Raw genomic sequence first — 12,645 nt, 5'->3', positions numbered from 1 at the left:
AAAAATAATATTGATAATAATAAATAACGAACAACTTACTTAGTATATCCCATGCGATTATTTCTTCCAGCACAAAAGAAAATAGTATTAGTATTTTATGTTTTTGTTCCTATTTATTCTCGATTTAAATTCAATCCATAGACGAAAGTGACTAAAACCTAAACTTATTTTCATTTTATATATTTTTTAGTGTTTTTCTACGATATTTGTGCAACGAGTAAAGCAATTTAAGTTCTTAAAATATTTGTAAATAAATTAAAATTATATAATAAAGAGTGCATATGTATAAACAGACTCGTTGTCTTAATATTATTTCTAAATACATTTTAGCGAATTCAAATACCCCAACAGTCTGGCAACGCCGCATTTAAAGGGGTTATTGATTTTCCAAAGAGTAAAACGCTGCAGCTGTTTTTTGGATTCTGCGCTCTGTAGTCATGGGGTGGATTTGGAGTTCGGAGTGATAATAAAACTTGTTTGTGTTTGTCATCGGTTGCAGTTTTTTTACAATAATATTTATTGGGCAAAAATAATTGTTTAAATTTAGTAAAAGCATGGAGGACAGCGGTATTGACAGCGAGGACAGACAGTCGAATATCTATGAGGATGGTGCTGCAGGTTTACTGGTAAGGGGTCACCTAACAGTGAAGTATTGAAACAAAGGCTCATGGCCAAGCCCGTTGCAGAAAAGTGCCAGTGGAGCCCCAAAACATATGTCAGATCTGGAGTTTGAGGTGGCATTTAGGGGTGCCAGCAAAGTGTATGCGCCAACAACCATTGAAATCGATGAAGACAGAGCTGCCCGAGGGACAGAGGGACGCAGCGAACCGCCAAACACCTGCCGCATACTGCAACGAAAACTGGAACTGAAGGTCGAGCGTGCCAGGCGCAACTACACACAGTACCAAGAGGAGCAGGTGGGTTGCAAATCACACAGGCACAGTCAAGTTGAAGGTCCTTCAGCTATAAAGTCTATTGCAGGCAACCAAGACACAGGCGGCCACACTCATTCCCATTAACCGGTTACCCATACCAGGTGAACAGGAGCAAAAGCCGCTGGTGGATTACAAGTCTGAGAGCAGCGATGAGGCCGAGGAGATATCCTTTTTCCCCGCACAACTGAAGCGCGCTAAACGTCGTCAACAAAATCATGAACTCACAGATACTTTCAGCATACAGGAGATGACCATTGAATCTGATCTGGAGTCCGATGACAGCGGCGGCACTCAGAACCTCGAATTACTCTTACCCTCCATGAAATCAAATATATTGGATAAGCTTAAGAGCTGCTTCGGCTGCTGGCGGCGCAGGTAATGCCCGGAGAGGCACTACAACAGATTCCGGCACAAGGCACGTTATTGAAAGGCACTAGAGATTCATTTGTAGACACAATTAACATACGATATATACATATATATAATTGCCAATACCAGATCTAATATTACAGATATTGAAAGCGATAAATTAAATCTTGTAAAAATGCCAACACTCGTTTCTATGTATCCGTGTTTAGTGTCAAGCACACACCCTGCAATATCCAATGGCTCAGATCCTCCGAGGTTGCCAAATTAGCCTCAAAAACTAGACCCACGCCCATGGCATTGCGACGCAGCGATGTGGTATAAACAGGCGCCAGGAAGGTGTTCTGCGGAGATAAAGAGAAGTATTGTATTAAACAAGCTCTTTATTTGATAGTTATAATTGGATTTTCGGTTTGATGCATTCTCTGTGCATCCCTTAAATAAGAGGACTACATGTCGCCTTTAATCTCTGTCAAAAACTTAAGCATCCCGCATTTAAAATCAGAAACAATTAGCACAACAGCTGCCCCATTAGCTGTGGCAGTTGAGGAGACGGGAAGATAGGAAGGCTGTTGGTAATTTAGTGCACAGCATTTAAACAAATATCAGCGAGGATACGCCCCCTTTTTGGACTCATGTATGTGTGTATGTATGTAGATGCAGACAACAGCTAGCGGACATTAGTACTTGTCACTTACAGACGGCGATGAACCCAGGACGAAAGTGGCAGAAAATTCTCCGCTTCAGACCCTTCGAATGCACCACGAATAGATAGATAGATACAAAGATACAAACCTGTAGCTTAAGCCGATGTGCTTCAATGGGCACTACGGCCAGAATGGCCAGCTCCTCGACCAGAACTTTGGGATGCGAGCGCATCAGCTGATTAGTCGGCATGTCAAAGCGTGCGCCCTCTATATACAGACCATGCACATAGCAGCCCTGCAAAAAGTTGAACGATTAAAATGCAAACAGAATTCTTAATTACAAAATTAGTGTAGAGAGAGAGATAGAGAGAGTGAAACAGAGTGAAACAGGATAAAGAACAGGCACTCCTCTTGCTGGTCACATGGGGGTCATAGTTTTGCATTTAGTGACAACTGACTCACCGTCTCTGGGCGCTGTTCAACGTCATCGGGTTCCGAGTAGGTGGTCACATACGTGAACAGCGTGGAACGATCCAGAGGCCAGGCGTTCTTGCGGCAGGCAATCTACGAAATGCGAAAACGTTTATATGTACATATACGTGTATACATTTTATGGCCAACACTCGCTACTCTCTCACCTGGACTAGGGCCGTAAGGTAGCTCTGTGGTATATGCAATCCAGACAGCCACATGACCAACGGCTCGCCCGACAGCGACCAATACTTGTACTGAACGGCGCGATTCTGAATTACCAGGCGAAATGTGAAAGCGAAAGGATGATTAGTCGAAAGGCGGGACTAGGCTTTTGACTGATTTAACGTCAGCCTGATTAATGAGCTGCGACTGGAATTTACCTTTAAGTGCTCCAGCCAGCTAGCCAACTGTTTGCATGTGGCCGGCGCCAGTTTGCTCCACACCACTGGCAGGAGGCCATTAAATAACGAGTTGGCAACATTGTCCAGCACATTGTCCATGCCGATTTCGCCGGCGATGGCCTGTGGATAGCATGCAATTAAATTAAAAGGCACAATGGATACGACGACATGTAAAGGAGGGGAGGGGAGGGCTATCTGTGTGGGGGCGTGACAGCATCTATGCCAAGACAATGGCTGCCACCGAGTTCATTTGCATTTGTAAATTTATTTTGGCAACACAACACAAGGCGAGTCAAACGAACCAACGGATCGCATTCTGATTTTCTTATGGTTGGACGAGGCTGAGGCAACCACGAGCATTGGTCTCCAGCCAACTTGGCAAATGCATAAACAGAATGCAAAACAAAGCTGAAGGATTTATGTGAGCTGCCAATTGACAGGCGAAGCCAATGGCATGGCAATCTGCTTGGTTTACCTTGCGGAGCAGCTCCAGCGTTTTCTTCATGCGCACCACCAGCGCATTAAACCGATCCAGCTCCTGCAGCAGCACCACTCCGGTGGGTGACAGACTCATCTGGATTTGCTTTCGTATGCGCCACGTCTCAAATGCCGGAGGTAGTTTCTTCAGTATTCCCGCAGCCACCTGGTCGATGAAGTCATCCCGACTGATGCCGCCCGTGCCCTCACCTAAGTGAGCCGACCGTGTTGATGTCGACCAGAAAAAATGGAGAGAGATAAGTTAGGATTGACAATGGCAGATAAAAAACCAAACCGCTGTAATGTATGCAACATTTGTGGTATTCCTCTATTTATTGGTAGATTGCAAATTTTTATTAATTTGCGATTTTATCATGATTAAACTGTACTTATACAATTTCTGAACACATTCTCTGCTCTATTTTTGTTTTTTAAGTGTCAATTAGCAAATACTAAAGCTCATGAATATGCAAATAATCAGTATTTTCTAGTGAGGTACTCCACGCAGGAGGAGCATATAAGTTAAGAGGTGGAATAGAAACTATATTCCATGCAAATAACAAATAAAACATGCTCTTGTGACAATGCAAAAATTTAAATATTGTACGACTTTCTTTATCGCTGTTGCAATAAAATTAAAGATAAATTAAAAGTATTTAATCTGACGCAATATTAATCTTGACTTCTAACTAAAGCTCACATAAAGGCCGATGCAGCCGAACTAAGTGTTGCGTATTAAACACCCTGTATCTCGTAAAGGGTTCAACCGGATATGCTATTTCTATTCAAAAGAATCAAACTGCCCAAACTGTAGATGATTTTCCACTGATTCACTGTATCTACATATGTCTGCTTTTACAACAAGTGTTGTTAAATATTGTATCTAAAATACCTTGTATACAGGGTATTGGCTTGTCTAGTATATATCACGGTAAATTCGAATAAAATTGTTAAAATTTTCAACAGTGGTTCTGTAAATATTTGGCATTTGCATTCATTTTAAAAATCAGCTTCAGGTACTGGGTTTTATAATTTTATTTAACCTATGCAAGCACCGGGGGCTAAAAACTTATACAAAAAATACTTTACCCTCTTTGACATCATTTCCACGTGTCCATATGGTCACTTCGGTTGTGTTAAAAAAACAAGAAAAGAGTATACAAATTATATATACGAGTTGCCGAGTTGAGTTATTGAAAATTATACAAAGTTACAATATAATAGTTGCAGAGACTAAAGGTATACGTATATACGTATAAGAGTACATACAACAGGCACTGTGCATATGTGTGACAACATGAGTGTGGGTTTGGAAAATGGAAAAGTGCTCTCCGACGCCGGTTTTAACACATTTAAGCTCGTAACGGTATATTATCGACTTTTGGGTGACGTTTTCACCAGCATTTTTTTCCTGTTGCTGCAGTTGCGGATGAGAGTGGGGGATGTGGTGAGGTGGAGTGAGGTTTGATCAGAATTGGCAACGATTTGCGGATTGTGGGGCTCGAGGTGCAGTATCAGTGTGAGCATACAAATGAATGTTTGTTTCTCTCTGTGCGATTGTGAGTGTGTGTTTGCATCTATTTTAATATTTAATGAATGCCCTGCTTTTGTATGCCGGCTATAATGGCGCATGCAATAAAGTTAATTGCAAAACCGCAACTAATTAATTAAATTAAATAAAAAATTTAACATGCCAAAAATGCAAGGGCAATGAAAATCAACAAGATAAAATGTAATAAACGGCTGACAATTGGCACACGCTGCATGTAAATTAAACCATTTACTAGTAATGGTTTCCGGATTTTAACCGAACTGTCAAACACTTTATCGGATAAAGATACATGTGTAGCACATAAATGCGAGAATGTACTTTTGATATGACTTTGGAAGAATAATGAAATGTGCGTGATTCGATAAAAAATTAAACTATAATGTCTACAATTTTCAATAATTTAATTATTTACATGTCTTAAATATTCCAGTGTCACTTTACTGTAAAGTTGTTCTAAAAATCATTAAAAGTTGTCTGGAAAAATGAATTTTTTTTTTAATTGCAGAGAGTATTGATTTTTAATGCAGATTATAAATGTAAACGATTAAGGATAGATATCTAGAGATAATACCAAAATTATAACAAAATAATTTAATTGAAAATTGATAAATTATATGAATATTAAAGCAAATGATGAATATTATTATTATCTTTGTAATTATTCTTAAGTACTATTATGTGCATTAGTTGTTATGTACTATAAAATCGATGTACTCAATTTGTTGTGCAAGCTTTTGGCCAGGAACTTACCAGTTTGTGGCTGCAACTCAATCAGACTGTTCCAAATGTTGCGCGCAGCCATTGTGTAATAACCGATTTCCGCGTTTGGATGCAGACCAAATACATCCGGCTTATTGACCAGCGGCAGTTTGTCAATGTGAGCTGTTGTCAATGCATTACGTATGTAAAGAGCTTTTGTCGCATCATGTGTCCATCTGACTCACCTACGTAGTCCTCCTTTAAAATGATCTCCTCGTCGGGCAGGCAATAGTCGACGTTCTCGTCCTCGTAGAAGTGGAACGATTGGAAGGCATCGAACAGGAAATCTCCCATATATTCATTCATGTAGCAGTTGGTAATACGTCTATCGAAATCGTCGATCACTCGACCACCATACATAACCTCACCAATAAGATATTTGAGACTGTTCCAGGGTATCTTGTCCTCGGCGCAGCGACTCAAATAGTTGCGCAGAATTTCATTGCAAACCTCAAAGTCCGTATCGTTGAAATCGTATGCTATGTTCCAGCCAAGTTTATCGTATTTGCGACGCTCCTGGGGAGTGGAAAAGGATGGATTAATTGAGGAAACAATGATTGTGCTATCAATAACAATTTATTGAACTAAGTGCAATATCTGCTCCATCAATTGGCCAACTTTGGAACAGTTGTGTCCAGAATGCTTTCAGCTAAAAGCGAGCGAATTAATAAATAAAGAAGTGCATTGCTGGAACAGCTGTGTCAGGACATTAACTGTAGCTACAAATTTGGATGTTAGTTATCCTTTAAGGCACTTACTTGCACAACCGCATGGAAGAAGGCAAGGACATAGATTAAGGAACGATAGGCGCGATGTGAGCACGCTTCCAGACGATCCTGCCGCACCTTGAAATATGTCGAGCGAAGATTCAGCTTCAAGCCATTGGGTGGCTCAGTAACCACTAAGTAGGAAAAGATACTAGTTTTTACTTAAAAGCATTAGTTAATGACATCACTTACCCTTTAAGGACTTTTGAAGTATGCCAATTGGGAAGGACGGCGTTGGATCAGTGGTAATCCACAATCTAAAGTCTGGATGGGGATTTTCAATTTTATCCAAATACTTTTCCAATTCGCGTACAAATTTGACCAGCAAATGACCATTCTGCAGCATCAACCATTGACCCTGTCTAAGGGCAGTTTCCAGCATACTCAGGGCGGTCTTTTCCTGCCCCTGGCCCAACGAAATGTGACAGAAATTGGACATGCCTCCCATGATAATATCAGCAAGCTTAATCAGATCATTGGTGGGATCTGAGCCGGCGCTGAGGATAAAGCAAACGGGAATCGAGGAAGTTGTTTGCTCATAAATTCCCGAGAAGCTCACAACGGGTGGCATAATGAAGAATTCATCCATTGTCTCGACAATGTATTGATTTATGCAACGGAAAATTCGATCCACACGGAAACAGCGAAGGAACAACAATTTCTGTGGTGCAAGAATGAGAAATGGATTCGGCTTTAGACATTATTATAACACAATGACAATCGAGGCTGCTGACGGCTCTCATCAACTTGACTCAACAATAGTTGTTGGTCCTTGCCAGCACTTGTATTGTTGCTGTTGCCATCGTTTTCTGTGGTTTCTAGCTCAACTCAAGTGCAAATTGGGCTCGCTTTAGGTTGAGCTTGCCGCTGGTTTCAAGTGAAACTGTGGAACTGTGGGCGTAAATTGCCGCTCATCTAATGGCTTGGAAAATTGATAAAATATGGTAATGCACACACCATCACACACACACACACAAACACACAGCCGCACACACATTCAATGCTGGCTGACAAAAACAGGCTGCTAATAACTTGAGCAGAAAATGTTCGCCAAAGTTGCAGGACGTAGCAAAAGTCGAGTAAAACTAAACGGCCAGACTGAGTCTATGTGATATTGTGTGCGAGTGTGAGGGTGTGTGTGGGTGTGTACTCGGCTTGTACATAATAATCCACTAGAAACGAGCATAAAGTACGAAATCCAATAACGCTCGATGGCAACGGCAGCCTCTGGCAAGGACCAAGCACTCGGACTCGCACTCGCACTCGGACCAGGCCCAAGCCACTTGAAGCTGAAAGCATGCAAAGCGAAAGTACACAGCAGCCCTCGGCTCTGACTCTGACTCCGGGTCCGTGTCTGTCGCCAGCCCTAGCATGGCACTTGCCTGGAATGCATTGCAATTGACGTTATAGCTGCCCGGGCATTCCACCTCTTCGGGATTCTCCAAGTCGAACCACTGAACAACCCACCATGGGCATTTCCCGATAAGTGCAAACAAAATGAGCGTCGAGCAACGGAAGCCAAGTGAATGCCACATGCCAGTCAAGAACAGTTTTCAGCGACCATACCGTAGTCAAAATTGTTGTTGTTGTTAGTGTTATCATTGTTGTTGTGATGCATTTTATGGCGTTGTCACAGAACCAGCAGCAACAGCAGCAGTTTGATAACGGCATCCAAGTTGACGTTGACGTTGACGTTGACATAAAGATGATGCACCAAAAGAACCGAAAAGAAAGCAGATAAAAAGCGAAAGTTTTAGAAAATATGAACATCGCTTAAATCACTAACAATCGTTAATGGGAATTCCAAAGTTTTTTTTGCTTGGATTTAAATATGAAACTTCTTTTAAGTAACAGATGCGTATCGTTAGACAGAAGTTCGCTTTAGAGAGTCTCTACTGTAACTTACCTCTTTCCACTCATCCAAGAAACGGCTGAAGTGATCAGGCAAAGTGCCAAACGAGTCGGGAAAGTCCAAAGCCAGCTTCAGCAGATCCTCCCAGCTTTTCTCCGGCAACCATTTGGTGGGATTGGATCGTTCGCTCTTCGTCAACGCGATGCTGCCCTTGATGAAAAAGTCGATTTCCTGTTGGGATAACACCCCTTCTCGTTGGGCCAGCTTTGTGGCTATCTGGAAGGAGAAGAGTAGCTTGTGACGCTCAAAGATTCCCGTGCAGCCATAACTGTAGACATTCTCAGTTAACGTCTTAATGATGTTGTTCAGTCGCTTGGCCAACACCGTGTCCGGCACGGCTTTGCGCAGGGAGTAGACAAAGAGTTCCAGATACGCTGCCAAGGCATACTGATACATGCTGTTGACGGTGGCCATGTCCGCGAGGGCAAAGAAGAGGACGGCGCCTCTCTTGGCCGCTCCTCGATATCCGTTACGCAGGATTTCGATGTCGGCAGCAGTGTCACTTGCCAGCTTGAGCTGCTCCATGACGAGGCCAGCCTTCGACTTGGTATTTTCCAGCGTCTCTATCAGCTCGACGTTGTCCAGCATGTTGCCCGTTGAAGTAGCCAACTCGCGCAGTAGTGAATCCTCCAGCTGCTGGAGTAACTGTTTGTTCTCGCTGGTCTGTGCTATCAAGGATTCGCGTTGCTGCTCCAGATCGGGACGCTCTGTGCCGACGACAACGCTGAGCAGCTGATCCTCCAGACCCGTCTGGGTAACTGTGTAGTTGATAACCAAGGCCTTGGCATAAACAGCCGGATCGAACTTGGGATTCGAGAACTTTGTCGTTAAATAAAGTCGAAATTTGTGATCCCAGTCGACTTCCTTATCGCCCAACATGGTAAACTTGCGACCGCCTTGCACACGAATGTTCTTCTGTAGGACATCATCAATTACTGGATCTATATAGTCATCCACATCTTCGAATAGGACTGGCAATCCATACATTATCGCCATTTCCAGCTGCTTAAGGAAGTCCGCGTCGCTAAAGGACAGCACCTTCAGATTATTCCTATATTCCTTCTTACGTATCCACATCAGAGCCTGCAGCTGTGGATCTATGCAGAGGGGAAAGCGGGAAGCGCGCATGGTGAGAATACCATTCTGCAGGGAGAGCTCATCGGGAGGCAGGCCCTCATTGGACCACTGCGAGATCTCCACATCGTTGGTCAAGCTGACATCAATCTTGAAGGGCAGCTTGACTGGAATTCCCAGAGCGATAATATCCTCCAGCCAGTCATCGAAGACCATTGCCTTGCGGAACTCCCAAGTGAAGGCGCCGGTGTAGGCCAAAAACGAAGCACTGATTAGGCAAAGCCCAACGCTGTCGATCAGCTGTTGGCCCAAGCTGGCCATCTCCTTGCTCCATCGAATTAGCTCGGAGGTTAAGCCGCTTATCAATTTATCGGAGGCAATCAAACGTCGTTCAGCCTGTTGCATCATCTCGGTCAAGGCTCTCATTTGCCTCATGGACACGGCATAGTCCTGATTGAGCTGATCCAACTTCTCTTCCAACTTTTGGATCTCAGAATTCAAATGACTCAGCAGTTTAATTTGAACTTCCTGCTCTTCGACCAAGAAATCCAGACGTTCCTTCTTGGGCTTGACCTCCTTGTAGACGTCAAAGAATCCGAGTACGGCTTTGACGAACTTTAAGAGACCAGCGCCAGCTATCGAGATCTTTCCCATGTCATCCAAGTTCTGAGTTTTCATGTGATTGCGACAGGACGTGATTTGCTTTTGTGTGAGCGCCTCGCAGTCCATTTCCATTAAACTCTTGAGGAAATTCACATCGCTCATCATTCCTTTGGCGCTCTTCCAACTGATTTCCTTGATGCCCTTCAATATGGCCACGCACTCGCAAACAACCTGCACAGCGGCAGGGGGCGTGGCAAAGGAACGGATTTCAGTAATCTGTGCCTTTTCTAGCTCGGAAAGTGCACGTCGAGCTTCCTCCAAGGCTGGCATGGCATCGGCCAGAATCTCTTCAGCCTCCTCCTTTTCAATAGCGATTTGTTTGCCTTTGATTTCAACCTCCACAGATTTCTCCGATGCTTCAGCCTTCTTGGTGTTTGCCTTTAGTGTGGATGACTCAATGGTAACCAACATTGCCTCGCACTCCTCCGATGCAACAGCCACGTTTTTCTTTTGCTCTGTCACTATGATACGCAGTTCATCAATTTGCACCGAAGCCTCTTCGATTTTCTTGATGCCCTCGCCAAGTCGTTCCCTCTGCTGGGTTATATGTTTGTGCTTCTCCTCTGCGAGCAAAGTCATTATTCACTAACGCTTAAAGTGCAATAGAACTTACCCAGCAATCCGAGATATGTGTTGATGTAGTCCAAGTAATGCTTGGGAGTCACAAAATTGCTGCGTCTAAGTTTGGCCTGATATTCCCTTGAGTAGTCCTGAATTGTCATGTGCACATGGACCACATGCTCGATGATTGCCTCACGATGCAGAGCTGGGATCATGGCGTGCTCAGTCAGGAAGAGTTTGGCGACGGCATAAAGAGCCTGCTTTGGCCAAGGGAATACCCAATCAATGTATGTGCTGCCAATAAGACCAGGAAAACTGCGGCAGCGATTGCGCAGAGCATCTCCAGCGGGTGACATGCACAGAACAACGTGAAGATTCTCAGCACAGGTGCGCAGGAAGTACCCCCAAACAGAGTCCCTAAAGCGAATGATTGATATAATAAGATGGGAAATAGACAGCAAAGACGCAAGAACTCACTTGGAAGCAGATAAGCCTTCCTCTTCGGCAAATTTACGCACTTGATTGACGATGCCATCTTTATCCTCATCTGCAAATAACGCAGGCACTTGTCCCACTGTCAGAATGTTGTTGATCAGCTCCAAGAATCCCTCCTCGGCTATCTGCAATCCATGAAACGTGTAAACTTTACCCTTCAGCTGTATTAAATAAGAGATTTAGATACCCACCTGTGCGGCTGTAAACAAAAAGACAACCTTCTTGCGCTTAACTCCAGCTATGTTGTACAATACCTTGAGGTCCTCGCGGAAGGAGGTCTCATTGTAGCCGCGAGATATGGTGATCTCGAATACCTCACACTCAGCAGCGAAGGATGCGAGGCGAGTAACACACTTCTTGCCACAACCGCCGACTCCGATGAGCAAGACATGACCACGATTCATGCGAAGTGTTCGATGCACCCTCGTTAGATGCTCTAAACAATCTTCAAAAAGCACTAGGGTCATTTTTTGTTTACGTTCACAATACTCGTCCAGGATTTCGGTGAATAAATGGTAGACCGCATTGTAATCTACAAGATCCTCATAATTACGCGGCTCCGATTCGTTGGTAAAATTGCGGAAATCGCCAAAAACTAAAGGATCACGAAGCACATAGTCTTTAAGCGATAGCACTGTTTCGGGACCCTCCAGCTCATCCTCTTCCTCTTCGCCTTCCTCCTCGTTTCCAGCAGCGGCTGCGTCGTCACCATAGGCCTCATATAGCAATCGGGCCTGAGCTTCTGCAGCTGCCGCCTCCAAGTCGATGAAACCATGCTCTTCTTCAAATTGAGGTGGAAAACGTTCCGCCACCTCTACTTCCAGGTAGCGATTCACATTTTTAATGTCCTTTAAAATCAAGCTACGATTGGAAATGTAATTGAACTAAGTGAACAATGTGACTTACCGTCTGTGAAATTAGACGATCGCATATAATTCGGGTGAATTCATTGCGCCACACACGGATGAACTCACGTAGATCCTTGTAGTTGTCCGGCAGAATCAAGAGCATGCCCGCAAAGATACGCGACAGATCCTTCAGATTGAAAATGTAATGGAACTTCGAAGGTGTCGGCGGCAGATCCACAATGACCAACTGCGAACACACACACATGCAGTAATTAGAGCAAAAAGTTGGGCATGGAAGTGGAAGTGGAAGTGGAAATGGAAATGGCAAAAGCCACGCCCCATTCACTGGCCGACAAAGCACTACACAAATCAATTTTATCTCGACTACTGGCAATATGCATTCAAATGTTGAGCAAGCTCCTTGAAAGGAAGCTGAAAAGTGGATAGGCGAGGTATGTCGAGTTGAGGTGAGAAGGCGGACGGTTTCTTGTTGAATTTACAGCCATTATCGAGTTGCAGTCGCCTCAGAGCCAAACAGAGCAGAGCCGAGCAGAGCAACGGCAATTCTATTCAAATAATTCATTTTATTCCATTTCGTGAGACATTAATATCTTTTGCCTGGCGCGTCGAGTGTGTAAAGAAGACATACGAACTCGACAGGCCAAGGCATTCTTCGCTCCCAGCCACTGCAGGTGGAAGTAAATCATTTTTTCT

General features: G+C 43.8%; 2 protein-coding genes across 2 annotated transcripts in view; one reads left to right on the top strand and one right to left on the bottom strand.

The window, feature by feature from the left end:
* The first annotated feature begins 440 nt into the window (after positions 1 to 440).
* On the top strand, positions 441 to 1,488 carry LOC117790909. Its single transcript, XM_034630521.1, has 3 exons — positions 441 to 626; positions 687 to 917; positions 982 to 1,488. Exons 1-3 carry the CDS (start codon positions 555 to 557, stop codon positions 1,312 to 1,314), a joined length of 636 nt encoding a protein of 211 aa, XP_034486412.1. The 5' UTR covers positions 441 to 554; the 3' UTR covers positions 1,315 to 1,488.
* The window catches only part of LOC117790908 (dynein heavy chain 10, axonemal-like), a 31,149-nt gene continuing 19,902 nt past the window's right edge, over positions 1,399 to 12,645 (bottom strand). Inside the window, exons 30-45 of the mRNA XM_034630520.1 lie at positions 11,990 to 12,178; positions 11,271 to 11,931; positions 11,066 to 11,204; positions 10,641 to 11,005; positions 8,285 to 10,590; positions 7,761 to 7,832; positions 6,571 to 7,039; positions 6,370 to 6,512; positions 5,797 to 6,127; positions 5,603 to 5,734; positions 3,299 to 3,510; positions 2,803 to 2,943; positions 2,587 to 2,691; positions 2,411 to 2,512; positions 2,097 to 2,243; positions 1,399 to 1,645 (exon numbers count right to left, since the gene is read on the bottom strand). Of these exons, the coding sequence (XP_034486411.1) occupies positions 1,496 to 1,645; positions 2,097 to 2,243; positions 2,411 to 2,512; positions 2,587 to 2,691; positions 2,803 to 2,943; positions 3,299 to 3,510; positions 5,603 to 5,734; positions 5,797 to 6,127; positions 6,370 to 6,512; positions 6,571 to 7,039; positions 7,761 to 7,832; positions 8,285 to 10,590; positions 10,641 to 11,005; positions 11,066 to 11,204; positions 11,271 to 11,931; positions 11,990 to 12,178 (5,664 nt within the window). The 3' untranslated portion in view covers positions 1,399 to 1,495. The remainder of the gene's footprint in view (positions 1,646 to 2,096; positions 2,244 to 2,410; positions 2,513 to 2,586; positions 2,692 to 2,802; positions 2,944 to 3,298; positions 3,511 to 5,602; positions 5,735 to 5,796; positions 6,128 to 6,369; positions 6,513 to 6,570; positions 7,040 to 7,760; positions 7,833 to 8,284; positions 10,591 to 10,640; positions 11,006 to 11,065; positions 11,205 to 11,270; positions 11,932 to 11,989; positions 12,179 to 12,645) is intronic.

Source organism: Drosophila innubila (assembly GCF_004354385.1).
Source record: "Drosophila innubila isolate TH190305 chromosome 3R unlocalized genomic scaffold, UK_Dinn_1.0 2_E_3R, whole genome shotgun sequence".
Lineage (NCBI taxonomy): Eukaryota > Metazoa > Arthropoda > Insecta > Diptera > Drosophilidae > Drosophila > Drosophila innubila.
Note: the sequence above shows the minus strand (reverse complement) of the source record. Positions and strands in the feature narration are given on the sequence as shown.

Coding starts and splice junctions, on each gene's coding strand:
- LOC117790909 (XM_034630521.1), top strand. CDS start 555: ATGGAGGACAGCGGTATTGACAGCGAGGACAGACAGTCGAATATCTAT. Junction 627..686: donor ATGGTGCTGCAGGTTTACTG/GTAAGGGGTCAC, acceptor AGCCCGTTGCAG/AAAAGTGCCAGTGGAGCCCC. Junction 918..981: donor CACAGTACCAAGAGGAGCAG/GTGGGTTGCAAA, acceptor AGTCTATTGCAG/GCAACCAAGACACAGGCGGC.